General features: G+C 41.7%; 7 protein-coding genes across 10 annotated transcripts; 4 read left to right on the forward strand and 3 right to left on the reverse strand.

Moving 5' to 3' along the window:
- The first annotated feature begins 2377 nt into the window (after positions 1-2377).
- On the forward strand, positions 2378-5487 carry LOC108160527 (solute carrier family 35 member F5). 3 transcript variants are annotated; one of them, XM_017294585.2, is made up of 7 exons: positions 2378-2576; positions 3142-3476; positions 3550-3690; positions 3744-3797; positions 3859-4456; positions 4518-4929; positions 4988-5487. In XM_017294585.2, the coding sequence occupies exons 2-7, from the start codon at positions 3387-3389 to the stop codon at positions 5034-5036; spliced, it is 1344 nt and encodes a 447-aa protein (XP_017150074.1). In that variant the 5' UTR covers positions 2378-2576; positions 3142-3386; the 3' UTR covers positions 5037-5487. The 3 variants fall into 3 exon arrangements, with proteins under 3 accessions (XP_017150074.1, XP_033247386.1, XP_033247388.1); XM_033391495.1 differs by having other exon boundaries at positions 2387-2471; XM_033391497.1 differs by having other exon boundaries at positions 2388-2458.
- Positions 5488-7498: 2011 nt separating this feature from the next.
- LOC108160605 (peptidyl-prolyl cis-trans isomerase 6) lies at positions 7499-8778 on the forward strand. The gene is made up of 3 exons (XM_017294713.2): positions 7499-7626; positions 7791-7915; positions 8110-8778. Exons 1-3 carry the CDS (start codon positions 7537-7539, stop codon positions 8510-8512), a joined length of 618 nt encoding a protein of 205 aa, XP_017150202.1. The 5' UTR covers positions 7499-7536; the 3' UTR covers positions 8513-8778.
- On the reverse strand, positions 8612-10924 carry LOC108160606. The gene is made up of 2 exons (XM_033391627.1): positions 10435-10924; positions 8612-10384 (listed from the first exon to the last, which is right to left on the reverse strand). The coding sequence occupies exons 1-2, from the start codon at positions 10661-10663 to the stop codon at positions 10119-10121; spliced, it is 495 nt and encodes a 164-aa protein (XP_033247518.1). The 5' UTR covers positions 10664-10924; the 3' UTR covers positions 8612-10118.
- Positions 10925-11478: 554 nt separating this feature from the next.
- LOC117188218 (solute carrier family 25 member 35-like) lies at positions 11479-12788 on the reverse strand. The gene is made up of 3 exons (XM_033391718.1): positions 12429-12788; positions 12234-12369; positions 11479-12118 (listed from the first exon to the last, which is right to left on the reverse strand). The coding sequence occupies exons 1-3, from the start codon at positions 12683-12685 to the stop codon at positions 11588-11590; spliced, it is 924 nt and encodes a 307-aa protein (XP_033247609.1). The 5' UTR covers positions 12686-12788; the 3' UTR covers positions 11479-11587.
- A 93-nt stretch (positions 12789-12881) lies between these two features.
- On the reverse strand, positions 12882-14470 carry LOC108160715 (solute carrier family 25 member 35-like). The gene is made up of 3 exons (XM_017294890.2): positions 13960-14470; positions 13760-13895; positions 12882-13637 (listed from the first exon to the last, which is right to left on the reverse strand). The coding sequence occupies exons 1-3, from the start codon at positions 14205-14207 to the stop codon at positions 13107-13109; spliced, it is 915 nt and encodes a 304-aa protein (XP_017150379.1). The 5' UTR covers positions 14208-14470; the 3' UTR covers positions 12882-13106.
- An 840-nt stretch (positions 14471-15310) lies between these two features.
- Positions 15311-17654, forward strand: LOC108160559. 2 transcript variants are annotated; one of them, XR_001775417.2, is made up of 4 exons: positions 15311-15698; positions 15758-16542; positions 16605-16844; positions 16920-17654. XR_001775417.2 is itself a non-coding variant. In XM_017294633.2 (3 exons), the coding sequence occupies exons 1-3, from the start codon at positions 15596-15598 to the stop codon at positions 16746-16748; spliced, it is 1032 nt and encodes a 343-aa protein (XP_017150122.1). In that variant the 5' UTR covers positions 15311-15595; the 3' UTR covers positions 16749-17654. The 2 variants fall into 2 exon arrangements, 1 of the variants encoding a protein (XP_017150122.1); XM_017294633.2 differs by having other exon boundaries at positions 16605-17654.
- A 1561-nt stretch (positions 17655-19215) lies between these two features.
- Positions 19216-23122, forward strand: LOC108160783. Its single transcript, XM_017294987.2, has 3 exons — positions 19216-19552; positions 21831-22013; positions 22418-23122. The coding sequence occupies exons 1-3, from the start codon at positions 19501-19503 to the stop codon at positions 22810-22812; spliced, it is 630 nt and encodes a 209-aa protein (XP_017150476.1). The 5' UTR covers positions 19216-19500; the 3' UTR covers positions 22813-23122.
- Positions 23123-23340: the final 218 nt, after the last annotated feature.

The following is a 23340-nucleotide window of genomic DNA, read 5'->3' on the forward strand; positions in this document are numbered from 1 at the left end:
GCTAGAACAGAACAGTTGATTGACGAAAGAGAAACACACAGAAACCAATTGAACAATCTAAGGTTATGGTTTTTCCAAACACAATATACATTTAAAAAGAGCGCCAAAAGATATCGAAAATTTAATGTGGTATTTTTCGGTAGTTTTGTAAAACATTCGATAAATCGATACTTGAACAAAAAAGCTCATCTGGATACCGTTTTGCCTGTAAATATAACCTGATTTTCCTTGAATTTTTTAAATAAATTTTCTCTTTTGAATTTTAAATGTATTGAGCTAGTCCGCCGTCAAGCACATCGGCAGAAAATGATCTGGCAGCTCTATTTCACAAACAGTTCATACTCATTTACGTTTTTTTTGGGTTCACCTTTTTTGTTTAAACCTTCTTTTAGTCAAAATGAAATAAATCGGAGTACTTAAAAGTAATTAATCTTTTAGAAAATTGATTCATCAAAAGGATAAAATTATGTGGGCAGGGCTGAGTGATCTATATAGCTGGGAATATTCGACGGAAGATAATAAGCGAGTATTTATTGGTGAATAACCGGTTGACAACAATGATTACCGGCAACACTAATTCTCATACCCTAGGGAAAAGGATATTATAGAATTGAGTAAATGTTTGTCATCCCAGGCTCCGTAGGTATCTGGGTCGAGATAAATATATACAAGATACTAATCAAATACATGAATATGTCTAAAACATATCAATTTGAGAAAAGGTCTTAATAAATTGCGTTTGATCTACATATAAAATTAACGAAATAGGGTGCACAAAGGCCTATACACGCATCACGTCTTCAAATACCAGCAACATTGCGACTCTTTTTTTGTTGAACTTTTTCGTTTAACCCTGTTTTTACAATAAATACAATAAAAGCAAGGATTAAAAACTATCCAATCTTGTAGAAAACTGATTCATCAATCGTATAAAATTATGATGGCATAGCTAAATGTTTTATATAGCTAGTAATATTCAACGGAATATCAAAAACGAAGAATATGTATAATATAACTTGAATTTGTCAGTATATTTATGGTATATTTTGAAATATTTCTGTGGGACGATATATTTTAACGATAAGTCCGCGGTCACACTGCTATCGATAGTTCTCCACCTCTAGTTCAAAAAACATCGCTGACATTTAATATTAATTTAATTTTCAATTTCAATTTTCAATAAATCCAATAAATGCAAGTATTTCGATTAGGCCAATCATGTATAGAATTGATTCATCAATCGTACAAAATTGAGTGGGCATGGCTAAATGTTCTATATAGATAGTATTATTCAACGGAACAAAGAATATGAGGAATTTTGAATCGAATTTGAGTTCGCCGCAGTTCGCCGCAGTTCGCCCCAGTTCGCTTTAGCAACAATGAGTCCCATTCCATACACAAAAGTTGCGGCAACATTTACTTGAAACCCGTTTTTTGGTCAAAATAAAATACATAAAGGTAGTTAAAAGAAGCAATCTTGTAGAAAATGCATTTATCTATGGGATAAAGCTAAGTGGGCAAATCTATATAGCTTGAAATATAGGCAATACCCGATTCGCCGCAGTTTCGCTATTGCAACAATGAGTCTCATTCCATACACAAACATGTTGCTAATTCCATGCACACATACCCTGGGGGAAATAGATGTTATAGAATTTTGAATACGTTTGTCTTCCAAGGCTCCGTAGGTATCAGGATCGCCATAAATATATACAAGATACTAATAATGTACTTGAATATGTCTAAAGAATATCAATTTGAGAAAAGGTCTTTATAAATCACGTTTCATCTTCATATAAAATTAACAAAATAGGGTATAGACAGGCTACACGCTAAATAGTGACTCTTTTTTGGTTGGACTTTTTCGTTTAAACCTTTTTTTACAATAAATACAATAAAAGCAAAGATTAAAAACAATCCAATCTTGTAGAAAATTTATTCATTAATGGGATAAAACTATGTGGGCATTACTGAAAGATTTAGTTTGCCAGCATTATTTAATGGAATATTAAAATTCAGCAATATGAACGAATTTCCTTTTTCGTTTGTTTTGATTGACCTATTTCGCTACTTGTTTTTTGTTTGACTTATTTCGGTAAAACCTCTTTTTACGCAAAATGCAATAAAAGCAAGTATTTAGAATAAGCCAGTTAAGTAGAAAATTGATTCATTAATCGTATAAAACTACGTGGGCGTTGCTGAAAGTTCTATCTAGCGAGTAATATTTGACGGAAGATCAAATACGAGGAATATGTAAAATAAAACTTGAATTTGTCAGTATATTTTCGGTATATGTTTTAAATGAGACGGTATGTTTCGGTATATTTCTGAGGGTCAGACCGTATATTTGATCGATACGTCCGCGGTCACACTGTATATTGTTGTTGACGCAAAAACAATCGCGAACAGGAAAACAAAACGAAAAGCAGATAAAAAAATCTAGAAAACCGCCAAACAAGTGAGCCAAACAAGTGAGCCAAACAACCAGCAACATTTGGGCATAAACAATCAATGCAATCGCCGTAGCAGTAGCAGGGAACATCAAGGTTTACCTGCAAAGCCCAACTGAATAGATGGTAAATGGAAAGAGCTGCAACTGCATAAATTAACCAAGCGTAACCACATCTGAAACTGGGTGACAAGTTATATATAATATCAATTGAACGAACAATGGAAAAAACTTGTTGCTGTTCTGCCATATCGAAGACGTTCGCTTCGACCATTTATTGATTTTGTTTTTTCGTGTGTGAGATATTGTTATCATCCAGGGGGGTCCATTCCGTTGCCGCCCCCTCTGTTACCATACTCTATAATTTACTGCCAAAACAATTGAAGCCAATTGAGATCTGACTTCGAGTACTACAAAAAAATCCTCACTCTATTCATGACTTATCTATCCCAATTTATTTATATTATACCTATTTATTTGAATAACAAACCAATTATCTCGGCATTATAATTCAGACGCTAATTGAGTGATTGGCCTGTTAATCGAATTGCTCCTCCTTTGCGTTGATTGATTGCTCAAATGTGTTACCATTTAATTCACGCCTCGAACTACCACACCCACCAGCGCAGACAAAATCAATAAATGCAATTCCTTTGAGCCTGCCATTAACCTCCCGCCCATTTCCATTTCAGCTGCAATGACCGCATCGCCTATCTACATTAAAGCCTAAATATAGAGACGCCTGGAGCGAACCACATTTGATAATTTTGAAACGAGGATAACAGCAGCCAGAAAGCGTCGCAAAATGACACTGAAAAGCTGGCGGCACAAGCGTAAATAGTTATTTGCATTTAGATAACCAATTGGAGACTATAAGCCGACAAACAGCAACATTCGTTTGCAAAGCCCTCGAAAAGATAATTTATATATAGAAATCATGCTGGGACGCACACAGAAGCTTATACTGGGCATAGCAATACTGATACTAGTCGATGTCGTATGGGTTTCCTCCAGTGAGCTCACCAAGGTACCTCACCCGGACAGATCTACAGATAAATGGACAGAGAAACCTAATTGATTCTAATTCGTTTATTTCGCAGTTTCTGTACAATGAGGCCAAGTTCGACAAGCCCTTCTTCTGCACATATTTCAAAACGTCAATGTTCAGTATCTACCTGCTTGTTATAGGAATTTTGGCGCCATGGAAAGAGTCGTGCGAGCGCCAAAATGGAACTTATGCAGTAAATAGTCATATTAATTTGTTTATTTCTCTACTAAATTCTGTTTCCTACAGATGATGGAGCAGAATGTCGATGATGAGAACTACTACTCCAATCAGGCTGTTTTGGTGAGCCTAATACGAGCAAAACTTATAAAAAAAATATAAATAAATCTATCGTCTTCCGCAGGGAGATCCTACCTATGTGCCGATCAGATCCGCACACCTGGCCTCAACAGTCAATGGCAGCGGTAACACCTTGTCCGGCACTGAGAGCGACGATTCCAGCGTGCGCAGTGTTCGCTTCAGCAAGATGGCAGAGGTCCGGGAAATGTCCGCCCATGAGGCCACCGATGCATTGTTGGCACGTCTATCCTATGCGGCCAGCTTGCGCATCAGGCGGCAAAAGACCCATCACAAGACAGCCAAGACGGCCTTGCTTTTCTGTCTGCTTTGGTTTGTGGCAAACTACTTCTTTCAGCTGGCCCTGGAAATGGATGAGACTGCCATGATAACACTTGTCAGCTCTACGTCGTCGTTCTTTATCATCTGCCTGGCGGCCGTTTTCCCCTCGGCAACAGGTGACAAGCTGACCATCACCAAGCTGATTGCTGTCGGCATGAACATTGCAGGAGTTGTGGCCATAACAATGAACGATCTGCACGACACAAAGATGACAAGGGGTGTCCTCTTGGCCCTGTTCAGCGCCTTCTTTTACGCGTCGTACCTGGTGTTTGTCAAACGAAAAAGTGATACTGAGGAAAAGGTCGATATACCTTTGTTTTTCGGTAAGCCACGGCATTCAAATGAACTCTGTTATCTCCTGCTTAACTGGTATCTTTCTTGTAGGGTTCGTTGGCCTCTGGAATCTCATGCTTTTGTGGCCGATTTTCTTCATTTTGCATTTCACCAAGATCGAAACATTTGAAGTGCCTGATCAGGGGCAATTCGCGCTGCTGTTTCTGAACGGACTAATAGGAACCGTGCTCGCGGAGGCATTATGGCTGTGGGGCTGCTTTCTCACCTCCTCGCTGATTGGCACATTGGCCATGTCGTTGCAGATTCCCTTGGCCATTGTATTTGATGTTCTGCTGAAGCATAAGCCGTATTCTCACATGTTCTATATCGGTTCGATACCCATATTTCTGGCCCTGACACTTGTTGCGCTGCTGATGCGTAACGATGATGCTGATCCGCTTACGAAACTGTTCAAAATTGTATATAGAAAACTCTGTCGTTGCCATAAGCCGAGCATTGTAAGGTGAGTCCTCCGATCAGTTTCTCAAAAGTAGCCAACTAAACTGGATTTCTTCTTACAGAGTCAATGACGATGAGCAGCAGGAATCGTTGATTAGCAACAGCGATTGAAAGCGGCGGTGAATGAACGCTTTTTTGGAAAAATCGCTGTTCAAAACACATGAAATGTTGCTCATTATAATGCAATCTAAAACTTGGCTGTTCACGAGTTCGTTTCGAATCGTTCTTTAATCTATGGGGACAACATGATGCACAACGTATTCCCCTATCTCACTATTCATTGTGTTTCCCTCGTTTGTGCATTTTCAGTTGGATATTATGTTGCGATTTTAGGTACAACTATTTATTACTATCCTACAAGTGTATTCCCTGTAAATAGCTTTAGCTCTTACCTTTAGTGTTATTCTATGTGATAGTCCAGAACGTTTTGCTGAAACCCATCTATAATTTATTGTATTCAATTGATATTCCCACTGCGCTTGGCTGTATAGTTGTTGACTTCTCTGATCCAAAGCGTAATAACCTTAAATACACCTTAGTCTACATTAAGCTTATAAAAACAGAAAACAAAAAAAATATGTGAAATTATGCCTATTATAAATATACATATATTCATAATATAATTCAGTTCAATAGTGTACATTTTGTTAACATATACAAATTCCCCTAAATCAACACTATGCGCTTGGCTTGAACTGGCATCTTCTTTTTCCTGGAAGGAGCATTTTGTATCATTTGGTTCTGGGAATTTATTTGATGGATGGATTAAACAACGATATTTTGCTATTAGTTGTGTTCTTACCAAGAATTGGTAAAGAGATCAGGATTTATATACAAGAAACCAATCAAATGCATTAATTACATTAATTAATTAATTAAATTTGAAACCAGCTTGGAAAAGAGCAGTATCTTTATATAATATTCACGAAATAGGGTATACAAATGCCCATACTCTGGTTGACAAGAAATAAGGCTGCAAATACCAGCAACATTGAACATTTTTGTTGAAGCCGTGTTTTTGTAAAAACAAAAAACATGAAAGTACTTAAAAGTTGTTAATCCTGATTAAAATTGATTCAACAATCATATAAAATCATCGGGGCTAATCTTAGAGATCTATATAGCTGGGAATATTCGACGGAAGAAAGAATAACCAGGAATTAGTCGTCATAACCGGTTGACAACAATGAGTCCCATTCCATGCACACATACCCTGGGGGAAATGGATGTTATATAATTGTGAATATGTTTGTCATCCCAGGCAAAAACAATTTATTTTCAATATATTTTAATATTATTCAATATTATTTTCAATATTTCAACGATATTTTAAAGCTTATTGTCTTGCAGAGACCAAGAATAGGTATCAGGATCGAGACATATATACAAAACACTCATCATATACATGAATATGTCTAAAGAATATCAATTTGAGAAAAGGTCTTAATAAATTGCGTTTGATCTACATATAAAATTAACGAAATAGGGTGCACAAAGGCCTATACACGTATCATGCCTTCAAATATTGCGACTGTTTTTTTTGTTGAACTATTTTGCTTAAACCTTGTTTTAGTCAAAATACAATAAAAGCAAGGACTAAAAACTAACCAATTGTGTAGAAAATTTATTCATCAATGGGCTAAAATTATGTGGGCATGGCTAAATGTTCTATATAGTTAGTAATAATCCACGGAATATCAAAAACGAGGAATATGTAAAACAGAGCTTGAATTTGTCAGTATATTAACGGTATATTTTTGAAATGAGACGGTATATTTCGGTATATTTCTGAGGGCCGTACATTTGATCGACAATAAAAAATTCATATCATTTATTCGTTGAAAATTTTTGTTAAAACCGTCTTTTTGTCAAAACAAAAAACATGCAAGTACTTAAAAGTAGTTAATCCTGATTAAAATTGTTTTAGCAATCATATACAATTATCTGGGCTAAACTGAGAGATTTATATAGCTGGGAATATTCGACGGAAGAAAGAATAACAAAGAATTAGTCGTCATAACCGGTTGACAACAATGAGTCCCATTCCATGCACACATACCTTGGGGGTAATGGATGTTATATAATTGTGAATATGTTTGTCTTCCAAGGCTCCGTAGGTATCAGGATCGCCATAAATATACACAAGATACTAATAATGTACTTGAATATGTCTAAAGAATATCAATTTGAGAAAAGGTCTTAATAAATTACGTTTGATCTTCATATAAAATTAACGAAATAGGGTGCACAGAGGCCTATACACGCATCATGTCTTTAAATACCAGGAACATTGCGACTGTTTTTTTTGTTGAACTATTTTGTTCAAACCTTGTTTTAGCCAAAATACAATAAAAGCAAGGGTTAAAAACTAACCAATTGTGTAGAATATTGATTCATCAATGGGCTAAAATTATGTGGGCACGGCTAAAAGTTCTATATGGCTAGTAATACTTGACGGAATATCAAAAACGAGGAATATGTAAAACAGAGCTTGAATTTGTCAGTATATTAACGGTATATTTTTTAAATGAGGCGGTATATTTCTGAGGGCCGTACATTTGATCGACAATAAAAAATTCATATCATTTATTCGTTGAAAATTTTTGGAACCATGAAGTTCGTACTGTCTGTGTTTTTGGTGGCCCTAGTGGCCGGCATTGTGGTTGCCGATGATAGCAAAGGTCCCAAAGTGACCGAAAAGGTAAGAATTGTGCTGCACATATTACTTTGGCATACATACATAAACATAAGAGAACTTGAAAACCGCGTCACTAGCATCGCTTGCACCCATACATACACGCGTCAGGCAATAAATCAAACGCGATTTTGATGCTTTTTAATAATGTATATATTGTGTTTGCGTAGGTTTTCTTTGACATCACCATTGGTGGGGAGCCCGCTGGTCGCATTGAGATCGGCTTGTTCGGCAAAACTGTGGAGAAGACCGTGAAGAACTTCAAGGAGCTGGCGGAGAAGCCACAGGGCGAGGGGTGAGTTCTTGAGATGTGCTTGATTAACGGTACACGCACACAAGCACACACATTTATAGGTTAGCCGTAGGAAAGTCAGTTTAGCAATTACGTGGCGTTTCAGACGTCAATCAGTTGACAAAGAAAATCTCTACGAACTAAATTGTTTATCTGCCTTAATGAGACAACAATGTCTGTGTTTTGCACCCACACAGTTACAAGGGAAGCAAGTTCCACCGCATCATCAAGGACTTTATGATCCAGGGCGGCGACTTCACCAAGGGTGACGGCACCGGCGGACGCTCCATCTACGGCGAGCGTTTCGAGGATGAGAACTTCAAGCTGAAGCACTATGGCGCCGGCTGGTTGAGCATGGCCAACGCTGGCAAGGACACCAACGGCTCCCAGTTCTTCATCACCACCAAGCAGACCAGCTGGCTGGACGGACGTCATGTTGTCTTCGGCAAGATCCTGTCCGGCATGAATGTAGTGCGCAAGATTGAGAACGGTGCCACCGATGCCCGCGACCGTCCCGTCAAGGATGTGGTCATTGCCAACAGCGGCAGCATCCCCGTGGCCGAGGCCTTCTCCGTTGCCAAGACTGATGCCACCGACTAAGAAATGGCAGATTTTAATCATCCCATAATAAATTTAATCAACTTGAACTACATAAGTAAATATCATAACTGTGCAACCATCGATTTTTCTCACTCAAACTCTTCAATGTCCAGGAAGTTGAAGCTGCATTTACCATTTACGAGTTTTTTCCAAAATTGTAGTGTAGTTTTTTCTTGTTCCGTAAGCAAAAACGCTCAACAACTATTCAACAGCTCTACGTAAAGAAACCGCATTCATATAATAAAGAACATTTTTTTGTGATAAAAGAGGAAGCATCAGTAATCATTTTCAACTCTTTTGTGTGTATCCATCCATCTACATACACTCATGGCTATGTTCAGGTTCATTGAACCGGTTTGGCACTTGTTCCTACCCGCCCCAGAATCGGTGGGTCGCCTCTTTCTTTTGGTAACTTCTGCTTCCCTTAACTGGAACAAAAACCAGTTTTTTCCATTGCTTGCTAAATTTGTTTGACTTCTGGCTTGCGCTGTGCCTCTTTTTGCTGGTAAACAAACTTCTGTCACATTTTTGTGATTTGCATATATCCGACAATTAAAAGAGCATACAGCTGTATGTACAAATTTTTAAATTGAAATTGATTGAAACAGGTGCAAGGCCATTTTAGGGGAGTTGCCGGCCAATAATTTATAATGGCCGGCCAATAATGAAATGGGGTCTCATGAGATGAGACTATGATTAGTTAGTATTTTTAGTAAATAAGATTTCTGTAATGCACATTTTTTGATGAAGTTGCATTTTTCAAAGCAGCCAGCAATCGAGTTCCCAGACAACTCAAATGTACATAGCACATGCTCATATGTATGTTTGTTCGGGGTCTTCATTTGAGCGAGAAACAAACGACTCGAGAGTCGATCTCATATCGCTCAACTTGAAGGAATCGTATGCCTCTTCTATACGAGTATCTGCCTCTGTTATTACAATTGTACTCTACCCCATTCTTTCCCATATTCACTTTGTATATATTAATGAAAGCAATATAGGAATCTACATATGTGTGCCTGCACGTACACATGTGTTGGTGTCTGGTGGCAGTCGTCTCATGTGCCACATATGTATGTTTCCTCTATAACCACATAAATTCTAGACGCACTTCTAAGATTATTTTTTTTTAGCACAATCAGTTTTTGTTTGTGTGGAGTCAAGGCGCATAGAGATAATTTCAGTTTGCGTAGGAACTGGGCATCAATCTAGATAGAAGCGGAAGAACTTGACAGGGAAATTGCAGTTGGGATTCGGCTGGATTTAGCTATAGTTTCTGTAAAGGTTGAAACATCTTAAAATGGTGGGTAATGCGAGAACAAAAGTTCATTGAGGGATCAATCAATCCTCTCAACTGATAACAAATTTTTGATCATCTTTCGTTCAATGATGATGTGTACCAATAGGAAGTTGAGTCAGAAAATGTATGTGTATAAAAAATGTACCCACAGGAAATGCAAACTAAGGTGATCGTGCTCTCTCTGATCTGTCTGTGCTCCGGCCAAGCAGCCAAGATTCTTGTGCTCTTGTGCGTCATTATGTGGTTTGCTAAGGAGCTTGCCTTTCCAATGACTTTGTTGCAGAATTTGCACTTATGGACATTTTTTTAAATCTCCGGGGACGGCGGTATTATCGGATTGTCTGCATTTGGAGTGTCATCCTCCTGCTCCGTCTCGTCCATATAGTCCTCGTGTTGCAGCTCAACAACAATATTCTCCAGGTGCACCGAATCAGCCGTATCATCGAGGTGCATAGGATCCGAACTAATTTCGTGGTGCATAGGCTCAGCATCAATATTATTCAGTTGCACAGGCTCAGCAGCCTGTGAGGTATTATTGAGGTGCAGCATCTCCTGCACATGCGTCGTCCCCGCTGAAGGGAATACATTATTAGAATAATATAAATTTAACTAATTTACTTACCCTTACGTTGCTGGTCCAAGAAATAACTACATAAGTTGAGAACTTCGGTTGGACTTATCTCACAAACTTTTGTTTGACCAAACGACAAGGTCATTTTGCCAATTTCCTCTGCTTTCGGGTTGTGCTCTCCTTTCCGGCCTTGAAGATGGTCCCAGTATAAGCCGCAAAAATTGTTTTCGAGGGCACTGTCCACCCCGTCGACTCTGATTTCTCCTAAAATAATAAACATCTTTCTTATTATTTTTCTTCTATGCGGCGTTTAGTTTTGTCATTTCATATACCGCCAGACTTTGAATGACGAGTTCCCTATATTGTGGGACCTGCCCCACCTGAAGACTTTTGTACATAATATAAAATAACGATGTGTTGTTGTCCAAAATTTATATGAGGAATTTTAGAAAAGGAAATTTTAAAGATATATTCCAGGCAACGAAGAACACTACGCAACATTACGCGCCGCGGATAAACATTTCCAATTCACAGAATAATCTATATGATTTGAAAATATGAATATACATATATAAGTACATAATACGTAATTCATATATATATTATATATATACATTCAGCCTATAGAATATTTTCAGCTGTATAATATTTTCAGCCTGTATAATGCCAGGGAATAATGTCAGCAACCCCCGCATTCATACGCCGCCGAAGCAATCGCGGGGGACCCCCCGCTAGACGGAGTCCTCTCCTCTCGTATCCCCGATGCCAGTCCCTTCTGTAAGCCGAGAATTCCGTCATTCTTGACCACCGCGACACCGTGACTGTTGCAGCTCCACTCGGCTACGTTAGATTGACCGGGACCGTGCTCTTTCCCACACGGGGAATACTATTTGAGAGTAACGTTTATTTTTCGATGAGAAACTATTTCGATTGTCGTGATATCGCTATAGTGGTAGTTGCAGAGACAGACAAAAGCTGCTTGCTATGGAGGTAGAGCAGAGGCACGGGAAACCATTAAAATTATAAAAACAATTCGAATTTAACAAGTGAACTATTCATTTAAATATTTATAAAAAAAAACAAGGTTAGTTTACTGAAATCACGTTTATAGTTTTTGGGGCTACGCTAACAATTGCAGATCGGTTCTAGGATCTTAAACAAGTGAGCAACAGTTCACTTAAAGTAGACCACCATACTGCCTGTGTCAGTAATGCAAGTCGTACTTCTCGCGCACGGCGATCAGTTCTTCAAAGAATAGTAGGACTAAGGTAGAGTACGGTGCCATGCGCAGATAAATGGGCCAGAATCCTTTATATACGCCGTAGACACCCTCCGATCGCAGGATCTTGGCAACACAGTCCAACCAGCCCTTGTAGTAGAGACCCCGACCATGGGAATCGACCCCCTGGTTGTAGAGGCGGGTGGTAATCACGTCAAACGGTGTGACCGCCACCGAAACAAACGATCCGGCAGCTAGACCAGAGAAGAAGGAGAGGCACGTGGGCTGTGTGATAATGCCGTTGTCCTTGAGCAGGGACTTGGCCTTGCCAAATGTGCTGATCTGAACACTGGAGGCGACTGTGGTCCTGATCACGGAGGCCATGGAGCCGCGCCACAGCCCAAAAAATCCGCTCTTCCGGTATATCTGTCTTATCGCATTGGTCATTGAAGTGTGTGAATGCTGATAACCAACTGCGATTTGCTTGGCCGCCTGCGCCTGAAGCTGTGTCTTGATCTAAAACAGCATGTGAAATTTCTTATCAGCAGCTAATCTTATCTTGCTAATCGTCTGCCAAAGCAGACACCTCAGATGTCTGTCCGAAAGCGATTTGATTTACATAATTGCTTACCAGGAAGAAGGGGCTGGCGCAGTAAGAGCCCACAACGCCGCCCAGTGCGCCCCAGAACATGCCCCGTAGAAACGAGATCTCGCCTTTCTTGTTATGGACCCAACCCTTCTCCACGGCGTGAGTGTAAGTGCTCAGTCTGTCAATGAAGAATATAGGCTATATTATGGAGTGCGATATTTAATGGCGTCTGTTTACCTGATGGAATTTATGATGAACTGGAAGCATAGCGCCGGTGCCAGTCCCTTCTGTAAGCCGAGAATTCCGTCATTCTTGGCCACCGCGACGAATGCCTGCAGGACATTCTTGTAGGGCTGGGCGTGAGAGCCGCGCGCCGCCAATTCTCCCTGGAGCTGCATGCGAATTTTGATCACCTCCACGGGGTTGGTGACTAATCCAGCTCCCATGGCGGCCACTCCCCCCAACACGAAATCCGATGTAAATGTAGCCATCATAAAACGTTAGAATGACCGGGACCGTACTCTTTCCCGCACGGGGGAATACTATTTGAGAGTAACGTTTATTTTTCGATGAGAGAGCTATTTCGATGGGGTGATATCGTTATCGTGGTATTTGCAGACACAGATAAAAGCTGCTTGGTATGGAGGTAGAGCAGATGCGTTGTTCGGAAAAATTATAAAACAATTCGAATACAACAAATGAACCGGTTTATTAACCAAAAGTATTGCACAATTAATAACTAAAGGTACTGGTTTAGCTTACTGAAGGCACACTTAAAGTTCTTTGGGCTACGCTAAGCATAGGAGATGGGAACTGGGAGCTCTGGTCGCTACGAACTAAGGCAAACAAAAAATCTCAAACAATTGAACAAATTTGTACTTAAAGTAGACAATCAGGACAACCCTACTGATTGAGTCAGTAGTGCAGGTCATACTTCTCGCGCAGGGCGATCAGTTCGTCAAAGAAGAGTAGCACGAGAGTGGAGTGCGGGGCGATCCGCAGATAGTTGGCCCAGAAACCCTTGTACATACCGTGTACGCCCTCGGAGCGCAAGATCTTCACGACGCAGTCCAGCCAGCCCTTGTACAGCAGCCCACGGCCCTGGACATCTACGCCCTGGTTGTACAGACGCGTTGTGATCACATCTGGCGGCGTGATGGCCACCGACATGATCGAGCCGGCTATCAATCCCGCGCAGAAGGAGTTGATCGTGGGCTGGGTGACAAGGTCGTACTCGATGAGCAATGCTTTGGTCTTGCCGAAGGTAGCTATCTGGGCCCCGGATCCCATGGCGGCCCTGGGCAGGGCGGCAACCGATCCGCGCCACAGTCCGGGGATCCCATTATTGGCGTAGATCTGCCTTAAGGCATTGGTCATGGAGGTGTGTGTATGTTGATAGCCGACGGCAATTTGTTTGGCAGCCTGCGATTGTTGCTGAGTCTTGACCTTTAATGGAAGATGATCGCTATCAGTTGGGGTTCTCTCTTATCGCTGATATGGGCACGAGGCTCCGCAACAATAAGCAGTTTGTGTATCATGATTTATGTAACAGTCTGCCAGGGTCTTACCAAGAAGAACGGACTGGAGCAGTATGAGCCCACAACTCCTCCGATTGCTCCCCACATCAGGCCGAGCCCGAAGGATACCTCTCCATTCTTTTTGTGCATCCAGCGCTTCTCTACCGCCGATGAGTAAATGCTTAACCTGTTGCGGAAAATGGGACAGACGAAATCAGCTTATGCTTGAATGAAAGCTATTTCCATCTTACCGGAAAGAATTTATGATGAACTGGAAGATCAGAGCCGGAGCCAAGCCCTTCTGCAAGCCGGTCATGCCATCGTTCTTTGCCACCGTCACGAATGCCTGGACAATGCCCTTGTAGGGCTCCACATAGGAGCCTCGGGCCGCCAGCTCTCCTTGCAGCTGGATACGGGTCTTAATCACCTCAATGGGGTTGGTGAAGAACGTGGCACCCACCGAGGCCAGGCCTCCCAACACGAAGTTTGATGTAGCCATTGGTCCACTATAATATCACAAGTTTAATTCAGAAAACTCGTTGCTGACTAGAAAAAGGTTGCGACACATGGAAGTTTTTCGGCGACTCTGCGGATCATTCATATCAGAATGCTATGCCTCGCGATGTTTCCGGGTATTTCATAATTTCACGGGGAGACTACAAAGCACGATCCGGTATCTTTGGAGCGGAATTAAAATAATTAAATAGACGTAATCATCTGGCCCAAATCGATTGGTAAACAGAAATTTTAGTCGGGTGCCATAGCAGTCAGGAATCAGTGGGCTAAGTTATTAAGTGAGGGTCCAATTTTATACTTTTCAAAGTATTTTCTAGTATTTTTCAGTATATTTTATCACGCGTTATGGACTCACCCAAGAGGGTGTCCAATGCACCAATGTAGAAATGCCATTTAGATCAATGTCCCAGGCCACATCGAATACTAATTCTTGATCAACATAAAATTTCTAATCTCATCCATTTGGCATCAAAATTTCAGTTTTTTCAAAGATGTCGGAAAAAAAGGCATAAAAAAAAGTGGATAACGAAGGCTTTTCACACTGGCGCTGCCATGAGGCTTATATGAAAAAAATACGGGCAAACATTTTTGAAACGTTCACATGTCCCCCTAGGTGTCGCCTTTGGTAATTACATAAAAATGTAGTTAATATGTTGCACATGTGTAGTTACTATATAAGGAAATTACATATTTTGGGAATTATTGTTAACCTTTTCGGCTTAAACCTTATTTGATGAGAAATCCAATAAAGATGAGAGCTCATCATTTGGATAAAATTAAGTGCTCAGGATTTAGCCTAGGTAGTAATATTTTACCGAATATCAAAATCGAGGAATATGATTTCTGATCATGGACAGAGAACGATTAACCCATTGTCGACCAGGGGGCTTTTAATTACACTCAACGAAAATGATAAATCTTTAAGATTTTTTGCACAGTTTTGGTGAAAGATATCGGGCGATTTTTTGTAAGTCAAAAAGAAGAATAGGATGGAATCTACAAGAAAAATGTATTACCACTATTTGTCACCGATTCCCATAAGGTGTTCAGCTTATTAAATAAAGGGGGCTTTAGTGGGCTAAGTTGGTTTTTTTATTTACAAATTATTTTAAAAAAGAAAACATAAGCGCGTAAAACACTAATAATTGATGTAAAGTTATAACCAGTACTCCAACATCTTCTATTCTTTGACTTGGCAATTTCCACCTTCACATAGGCGCGGCAAAATAATCTCACGCAACTCAAGGGTAGCATGGTAAAAAAAAAAATTTAGTTTATTTGTTATACGCGCTTGTGCGCGCTTGGCGAAGTTCTAGCTGGGTACAGGGGGAAAGAAAAGAAAGAGCACCACAGCACGCAGGACGTGCCAACATGTTGGGCAAAGACTCTATTGCAACGCTTTGCCAACAGTCTCTGGCACAGGCACTGGTGCTGGTGATATTCCTCTCAGCTCCTGGCCTATGCTACAAAAACGGTAAGTTATCATAGCTTAATGGCTCAGTAGCATGACTAAGAAGTTGGGATTCCTTTCAGTGCGCCTCCAGGACAACCTGTGCTCGGACAAACTGATTTACACACTCGCCAAACCCTTTCGCGGCGACCCCACGGTGAGGCTCGATTTCGAGGACGATTCGGCAGCCATTGTTGCACAGACTTGGAATCTCACACTGCCCCATGGCCACTCGGCCAACAAGATCAAATACGATTGCCAGTTCCGCGTGGTGACCAGCGACCGTCCGCCGCGCGGCATCTACACAATCATCACCAGGCTCAAATTCCGGCGGGATCCAGTCTCAAAAGAGTGCATCGACTACATACAGTTTACTAGTGGCAATCGCTCTCCCAGCGAGCGTATATGCCATGATATCTCGATCAACGGGCCGGCCGGGCGTCTAATCTTCGATCAGCGTGATCGTGAAGTGAACGTGCACATCTTCATCGACAGATCGCGGCACATTCTAGGCGATCAGTTGGAGCTGAGCATGGTGCTGACGGCCCACTCCGAGTGCCAGTTTAACGGCGACTTCCTGTGCAATCCCAACGACCAGTACTCATGCATATCTCGGCACTTTGTGCGTGACAACGTCACCAACTGCTTGTATCCGTGCCGCGATGAGGGTACGTGTTTCCACGACGCCATCGTGCCGGAGGAGATAGACACAGCAAATGTGGCCATCTCGGCCATAACGTCGCTCATTTTCACCATGCTCGGCGTGGGCTTCTGCGTTTGGATTTGCTGGAAGTACTGGAACTGCATCACGGTGCAGCAACGGGCACACGAGGCCTCAGCCGCTCGCTTCAACCAGCGACGCGTCCGGGTGAGTAGAGTGTTATCTAAGCATATCATGGAGCCGCAGCTAAAGGATTTTCTCGTTTAAAGTCTGATGTGCCCACCATTGAGCTACCAACGGCTCCGGAGTACGATGATGTTGGACCACGTGAGCTGGATCCCCAGCAGCAACCACCGCCAATGACGCCCAAGGATATGCCACCCAGCTATGAGTCGTTGTTCCCCGACAGATAAAGCACCGTGGCACGTTGTTCCGATTGCTCCGCTTTGTGCCAGATCAGCACCAACTTTGGCATCACGCACTTGTTGTACTCGTAATAGTCCAATTAGGTAAATGTCTCTCCTTATGAAAAAATGTGTATTCCATGTAAATATGTTAGGACTGATTTTACGTTTTCTGATTAGCGTTAGCGTTTGCGCCCAGCAGTTTAGCGGTAATGAATATCAATCGACATAACTCCCCCGAGAATACTTCATTGAGAATACTTACTATTGTACATATTTACGTTTTATGTTTTTTGTTTTATTGTGAAACCGTTAAAGCTGCCTTTTAGTGAAGCCAATCGATCAATGTCTCAATGTATTAGCCTGCACGTTGAGAACCCCAAACTCACTGATGAAATCTCACAGAAATTACGATGTTAAACGAAATTATATCAATTATTTACCTAAGAAACCATTATTGTTAAGCAAAACCAACATGTACTCTTCTCTGCATTAGTTGGTGTAAATCTTGTAAACGCCAGCCATCAGCAGCACGCATCCTGTCTGCGGGATGGGCTCTGCGAGAAGATGGTGGCGTCGGCATTGCATTCCAAATAGTTGTACCTGTTTCTGTATTGCATAGATGATATATATATGTATGTATGCTGCGCGCTTTAGTAGAGGTCTTTGTTATGTGTCTGTGTACTGTGCCGGCGACACAATTGTCAATTGTTAATCAGAGTATCCCCTATAAGTGCCGCGCCCAGCACATACCGACTCACAGAAGTATATGTACGTGTACTCAAAATATGCAGCAGAAGAGAGTTCGTGGTCAGTAGCTCCTAAGCCAATACTCATATGTATACACAACAGAATCGAGCACAGAAACTCACTCGAATACGTATTACCGATAAATAAAAACCAACTAAATCTCAACCAAGCCAAAATGGGTGCGAAAGCACGCCCGGGATCTACCTCACCCTCCATGGGGGTTTCATCACATGGTGACACACATCGTGAATCAGCACGTGCCTTATCCAAAAACCAGTCGCTCTGCCCTGGCGGCTGTTGCCGTTGGCAAGCAACTATGAACATCCACAAAATCGAGAGTCGGTCACGATTATTGGAGGAAAGTTGTTGCCGCAGCAACATGACTGCGTCATCGATGAATGGTCTAATCTCCCCATAGATATGTGGCTCCCCTTGCCTTATTTCGAGGGCGTTTTTCATCATGGCAGAGATCAGATGAGGCACGTGTTGGGGTCGCTTGTTCGTTGACTCCCCGCAATTGACCAAGCGAAACTGGTTATGGCCACACAATCACCACCTAATGGACAATCTGTGCCCTCGTTCAATGTCAATGCCGCCGGCAATTGTCCAATTGTCGCCTTGGAGGAGCCGAAGTGAGCGAATCAATTAGCGACTGAGCTGCTCCCTAGGCAACTCAACTGGTAACCGGTAGCTGGTCTACACCGATCCATAAAGCCATTCCTATCTGTATATAACGCTCTAGTGCCAATTTTAACACACACACGTACAATGGGAGACGACGATCTATCAAGTTCAGGGTTACTAGCGGATCCCAATCAAAGTTTTGGACACAATCCGCAATTGGCCTTAACGAGCGTCCACCAACTATGGTCTGATAAGTCCCATTCATCAGCCAGAGTCAACCACCTCTCTTAAACCTAGAACCTACGATCTTTCTGATGATTTGGAGATGTGAAATCGCGAAATTCGTCTGGGAATTAGCGCTTTTGTTTAACGATCACGCCCAGAAATAAACAAGATATAATGTGTGGATTCTTTGAGACACTTTGCAGAGGAGCTTCCTCTTAAGAGTTATTTTTATAACCAACTACAAAGACGGGAGAGTCGGGTTGTATACATATAATAAAACAGTTATTTATATCTATATAAATGCTGAAGACACCAGGAGGCGGGAGAAGCGTAACAAAAGCGCTTCGTTTTCCCAACAGAACCAGGTCCAGCCTGTCACCAGTTTGCGGTGTCGACAATTACTCCATATACCCTTGCAGAGAGTAGTATGATTTGTTAGTATTTCTGAACATATAAGATATAAATCCCGACTATGTATAAGTAGGAAGATTGGATAGATAAAAACTAAAGATCTTCTTTATTTTTTAAGGATAGGCTCCACCAAACTTTTCACAATTTTACACACAGTGTTACATAAAGCAGTTAAAGTAAATCAAAATCAGACGACGATATCATAGAAAAATCATCGAAATAAGAGTATCTATAGTTCAGACATATTTATTGATCAATATCCTGGCTTTAACCAACTGGGCGGAAATTAGACACGATGCGCTAACTACTCTTATGTGGAGGCACAGATTGTAGAAATTACTTTAGCGCCGAGCCGAGAGCGAGAAGACTACCGGGCCGTCGAGAGCGCGTGATTCATGCGCCAGGGGGGCCAGACAAAGACCCAGAGTAGCGGCTCCAGCTCCAGCTAAAAGTTGTGGGCAAAGCGAACACTCGCTCAGTCTGCGATACAAACTTGAACCTGAAAGATCGATTCGACGGGCAACCCGAACCCAGAGAGTGAGCCCGCGCACGCGTTCAATCTCCAGTCCCCATTCTACGCCGGTGCATTCTCAGTGAAGTGAACGATTTATGGAAATATATTGTTTGCAACTCAACGCAATTGAATTAAATAAAACTCAACAAGTGTGTGAATCGAAAATAAACAGCGCAGCGTCCATTCAGAAATATACGTACATACATATATACGAGTGTGTATCTGAACATCATCGCCATGGAATATCACCGACCAGCAGATGCCCAGACAATGCTGCTAATTATGATAGGTGAGGCTCAGACGGTGTGTCTGATCGTCTGTCAGGCCCTCTGCTCTGGCAGGCCTTCCTTGAGTGAGATATGCAAACAATACACAACATGCAAACACGACAAGCCACATGCTAATTATGGGATCATGAACTTCCATTTGTCCTCCCTCTGATTGGAAGTAATTATATGTATACTTTGAATATACATCACTCTACTTAACCATTAATGAGGTTTGCTGGAAAGGTAGGCTTAAATTGGATTTAATGAGCATGCATGCAGAATTCTCTTTTATATCCAGTTCAATTCTGATGAAAATCGATTGATAGTTAGGAAATACGTCTAGTCTTATCTATGTGAAATATGACTCCATTTCCTTCATGACATTTATTTTTTTTGACATTTAGGTACTGGTATCCACTCTAACTAGAGCCACATGTATGTACTCTGCTTAAAGCGATTCTGAATAGTTATATTAGCCGTATACGACTGTTTGAGCAACTGCCAGCGTCATCGTGGATGTCTATACAGACATCATAAACCAGTTAACGATGTCTTTACGGGGCCCGTTAGGCGCTTATCCCGGCAGATAAGATCTCCCAGTCAGTGACATGTGATCAGATCATATATATCATTTAAACGAAACAAAGTCAAAGTCAAAGTCTCTCTACTTGTATGACATTTTAGTTGCAATTTCCCGCAAATTAATGATAGAAACCGGTTTAATTCAAGTCCCAAAATGCTAATGCATCAATGACGTTATCATGCCGTTCAGGGAACTGTTGTTTATCCCAAAGAGTCTGTACACCGAAAATTCGGCTTGGGATCAAGGGTGATTGGAGTACGATTGGTGTGATATCAACTCTGATCTGAAACAATAAAAGCACTCGTACGCAGTCACCTGTGGAGTTTACACAGGTGCCAGGTGCCTCAACACTCAAAGAGCTGACGTTGACTCCATCACGTTTTCCATCATTAGAAGCTAATTAGAATTAAATTGCCAATACTCGTTATTTGTTTTTGCTTTTGCTACTTTTTGTTTTTCTACAACCAAGAAAGTGGTTTTTTTTTCTATGGCATACGTGGGAATGTGTATGTTTAGCAGTCGCCTTATCAGTATACTCTCTACCGCACAACCCACACAATTCCAGATGACAAGCATCAACTGACGATCTGTAAGGCATCTGCAGTGCGTTGTGGTTGCCCGCGAATATATATAGATCCATGACGCGAAAAGCTCAAGATCTAGTTAGAGGTTGGAACTGGATCAGGGTTAAGTGGAACTACAGCCGCCTCTCTGTGGTAAACAGTTGGGTAAATCTTCAGATAAATCTCCATACATTATAGCTATGGAGAATATCATCATAAATATAGCTGGTAGTTTCTAATAACCTTGTCATTGTAGTCTGTAAATGATAGCCTTTCACTCAATTTGGCGACTGGTACAGCACGTGGCAACGGGGAACAATGTATCCGCCAACCCACTAATCAGTTGCGTAACCCTCGGTGAGAATAAATACGTATATTTAAGGTATATTATGAGAATTGTCATCTGCACGTGGCTGTAATCTCCATATCTCAGCCTAGGTCAACAAATTTGTATGTATGCTCGGAATTTCATCAGATTCGTTGTGAAATTGATAGGAGAACCAAATCAGAGAGAAAGATATCAATTTATTGGGACTTTATGATGATGGTGTGCCGTGTGCTGCAATAGCTTCGCTCCGCTCCCCATGCGCTGGCGAAGTGTGCAAAAAGTTGTCGAGTCTTTGATAGGGAACGCAACTTTTTATGGGGATTGGGGGCTTAACTTGTTTTGTGGTTTATGGTGTTTGTGTTTTTCCTGCGTTTGTGAATCAAAATATTTTGCGAAAAACTATTAGAGTGTCTAAACACCTACCCCACTAGGCGCTGGAACTACAGTTAGAGACAGAGATATATTATATAGATGGGGAGATAGATGGGGAGATAGAGGAAGCCCAGACAATGGGTCGGCACTGGGGCTCACTCTTATCGTCAAGTGGCTAAGACCGTAAACGTAGCCGGTAATTGGGCCTGCTTAATAAACGATCCATTTACGGGGTAACGCCCTGCTGTATAGGTTTATATTTAGACCAGAGGAGTGCTTATCAGCCGCGGATGACAAAGAAGATGATGGAGGTTTGTCTGAAGGAAGCAACTCTATTTCTGCGTAGGCGGGAATAGAATAGATAGCTTATCTATGATCGCTACCTGTGAGCTCATTTTTTGATTTCCGATACAATTTTGCTAACATTTCGATTCGCTTGGGTTCCGTTTCAGTTATCATCGGCTGCTCGACCACAGCGCACGGCCAGTCCTATCTGATCGCCCTGGAGAACGTTCTCAACGAGTCCCCCCAGCCCCAGCCCCAGCACCAGCCGCCATACAACCTGACGACTGCGAACAGCACAACAGATGTGGATCCGTTTGCCAACAGCACTCGCATAATTGTCTACAAGAACAGTGAGTATTTCGAAAAATTTACCGATCCAATCTATTCCTCAGGAAAATTCGAGAAAGCTTCTTGGTTGTTTACTATATCGCGAGTTAATAGCTCTTGGAACGTATAATCATCGGTAGAATTTCCGACTAATTACGGTGATCGTATAACCCGTATAGAGCACCCATTAACGTGGTTCAATGACGAGTAATTTCGTCGGTTTATGACGCAAAAACCCAATTCGATAACTGCTCAGACAGTATGATAACCAAATGTGAGATAAATAGTTTACTTTTGGGTATAGCCATGTCTGGTCTGTAATTAAGACCGTAAAACGTCATCGACGGTTCGATAAAACATTAGATATACATAGATCATTTATGTTGTTAAATTATAATTTTGAACCTCTTTCTCGCTTTCCTTGCAGCTGTCGTAGAGCCATCAAACGAATTGTCCCAGACGGCCATGGATGTGATTACGATCGTGTGGTACGTGGCAACCTTTCTGGCTCTCGCGGCCTTCTTTATGCTGATGGCCTGCTCGGATCGCAGGTGTCGCGACATGAGGCGCCACCATTCTGGAGCTGGAGCTCAAAGCGAGGGCGTAAGAGCGCCACCCACTCCCTCACCGTCGTACAGCGAGTTTGCACCACCCAGCTACGACACGGTTATCAAGATGCAGCATGCGGCCAAGACCAGTGTCTTTGTGATACCCTTCAACAAGGCCAGCGACCCAGGAGGCAATCCCGCACCCACGTCCCAACCTCCACCAGTCACGTGCAATATTTACACAGTCCATGAGTTGCAGAAATCGGGGAATTAAAAGATAAGACCGACTCCGAGCGACTGTTGACTGTACTGTGAGAACTTGGAGCTAACCCTTACTCCGCCTCTGTGATATTTTCTGTGGCCCCAGACGAATGTGGTGCAGCGGGAGACGTGTATATTGTTGTGGCATAGACTAGTGTACCTAAGGATAGAAAAAGTATTAGATGTAAGATCCTGCAGAAGACTGACAACGAAAAATATCCAGATATGCAAATGTATTTTCCATAAGATATGCCAGTTCAACTGAACCTAGATGACTAAGCAATCAAATATAATAAAACAACAAAACATGAAGTAACACAGAACTAATGACTAATCTAAATGAAAGATGACTATTCCAAGAACTCGCATCGATGCGGTTGCCACGCTTGCCTCCGGCACCGCCACCACCGTTCAGGTAGAGCCGATGCGTTATACGGAAAAATTATAAAACAATTCGAATATAACAAATGAACCGGCTTATTAACCAAAAGTATTGCACATTTAATAACTAAAGGTACTGGTTTAGCTTACTGAAGGCACA

This window comes from Drosophila miranda, chromosome 3 (assembly GCF_003369915.1).
Source record: "Drosophila miranda strain MSH22 chromosome 3, D.miranda_PacBio2.1, whole genome shotgun sequence".
In the NCBI taxonomy this organism is placed as follows: domain Eukaryota; kingdom Metazoa; phylum Arthropoda; class Insecta; order Diptera; family Drosophilidae; genus Drosophila; species Drosophila miranda.

Excerpts from the sequence above, each read along its gene's own strand:
- LOC108160783 (XM_017294987.2), top strand. The coding sequence starts at position 19,501 with ATGGAATATCACCGACCAGCAGATGCCCAGACAATGCTGCTAATTATG. Across the intron at positions 19,553-21,830 it reads AATGCTGCTAATTATGATAG|TTATCATCGGCTGCTCGACC; the intron begins GTGAGGCTCAGA and ends GTTCCGTTTCAG. Across the intron at positions 22,014-22,417 it reads CATAATTGTCTACAAGAACA|CTGTCGTAGAGCCATCAAAC; the intron begins GTGAGTATTTCG and ends CTTTCCTTGCAG.
- LOC108160559 (XM_017294633.2), top strand. The coding sequence starts at position 15,596 with ATGTTGGGCAAAGACTCTATTGCAACGCTTTGCCAACAGTCTCTGGCA. Across the intron at positions 15,699-15,757 it reads TGGCCTATGCTACAAAAACG|TGCGCCTCCAGGACAACCTG; the intron begins GTAAGTTATCAT and ends GATTCCTTTCAG. Across the intron at positions 16,543-16,604 it reads TCAACCAGCGACGCGTCCGG|TCTGATGTGCCCACCATTGA; the intron begins GTGAGTAGAGTG and ends TCTCGTTTAAAG.
- LOC117188218 (XM_033391718.1), bottom strand. The coding sequence starts at position 12,685 with ATGATGGCTACATTTACATCGGATTTCGTGTTGGGGGGAGTGGCCGCC. Across the intron at positions 12,370-12,428 it reads TTCATCATAAATTCCATCAG|ACTGAGCACTTACACTCACG; the intron begins GTAAACAGACGC and ends CTTCATTGACAG. Across the intron at positions 12,119-12,233 it reads GCGCCAGCCCCTTCTTCCTG|ATCAAGACACAGCTTCAGGC; the intron begins GTAAGCAATTAT and ends ATGCTGTTTTAG.
- LOC108160605 (XM_017294713.2), top strand. The coding sequence starts at position 7,537 with ATGAAGTTCGTACTGTCTGTGTTTTTGGTGGCCCTAGTGGCCGGCATT. Across the intron at positions 7,627-7,790 it reads GTCCCAAAGTGACCGAAAAG|GTTTTCTTTGACATCACCAT; the intron begins GTAAGAATTGTG and ends GTGTTTGCGTAG. Across the intron at positions 7,916-8,109 it reads GAGAAGCCACAGGGCGAGGG|TTACAAGGGAAGCAAGTTCC; the intron begins GTGAGTTCTTGA and ends GCACCCACACAG.
- LOC108160527 (XM_017294585.2), top strand. The coding sequence starts at position 3,387 with ATGCTGGGACGCACACAGAAGCTTATACTGGGCATAGCAATACTGATA. Across the intron at positions 3,798-3,858 it reads ACTCCAATCAGGCTGTTTTG|GGAGATCCTACCTATGTGCC; the intron begins GTGAGCCTAATA and ends CGTCTTCCGCAG. Across the intron at positions 4,930-4,987 it reads CATAAGCCGAGCATTGTAAG|AGTCAATGACGATGAGCAGC; the intron begins GTGAGTCCTCCG and ends TTCTTCTTACAG.
- LOC108160606 (XM_033391627.1), bottom strand. The coding sequence starts at position 10,663 with ATGTTTATTATTTTAGGAGAAATCAGAGTCGACGGGGTGGACAGTGCC. Across the intron at positions 10,385-10,434 it reads CTTGGACCAGCAACGTAAGG|CGGGGACGACGCATGTGCAG; the intron begins GTAAGTAAATTA and ends TATTCCCTTCAG.
- LOC108160715 (XM_017294890.2), bottom strand. The coding sequence starts at position 14,207 with ATGGCTACATCAAACTTCGTGTTGGGAGGCCTGGCCTCGGTGGGTGCC. Across the intron at positions 13,896-13,959 it reads TTCATCATAAATTCTTTCCG|GTTAAGCATTTACTCATCGG; the intron begins GTAAGATGGAAA and ends TTTCCGCAACAG. Across the intron at positions 13,638-13,759 it reads GCTCCAGTCCGTTCTTCTTG|GTCAAGACTCAGCAACAATC; the intron begins GTAAGACCCTGG and ends CTTCCATTAAAG.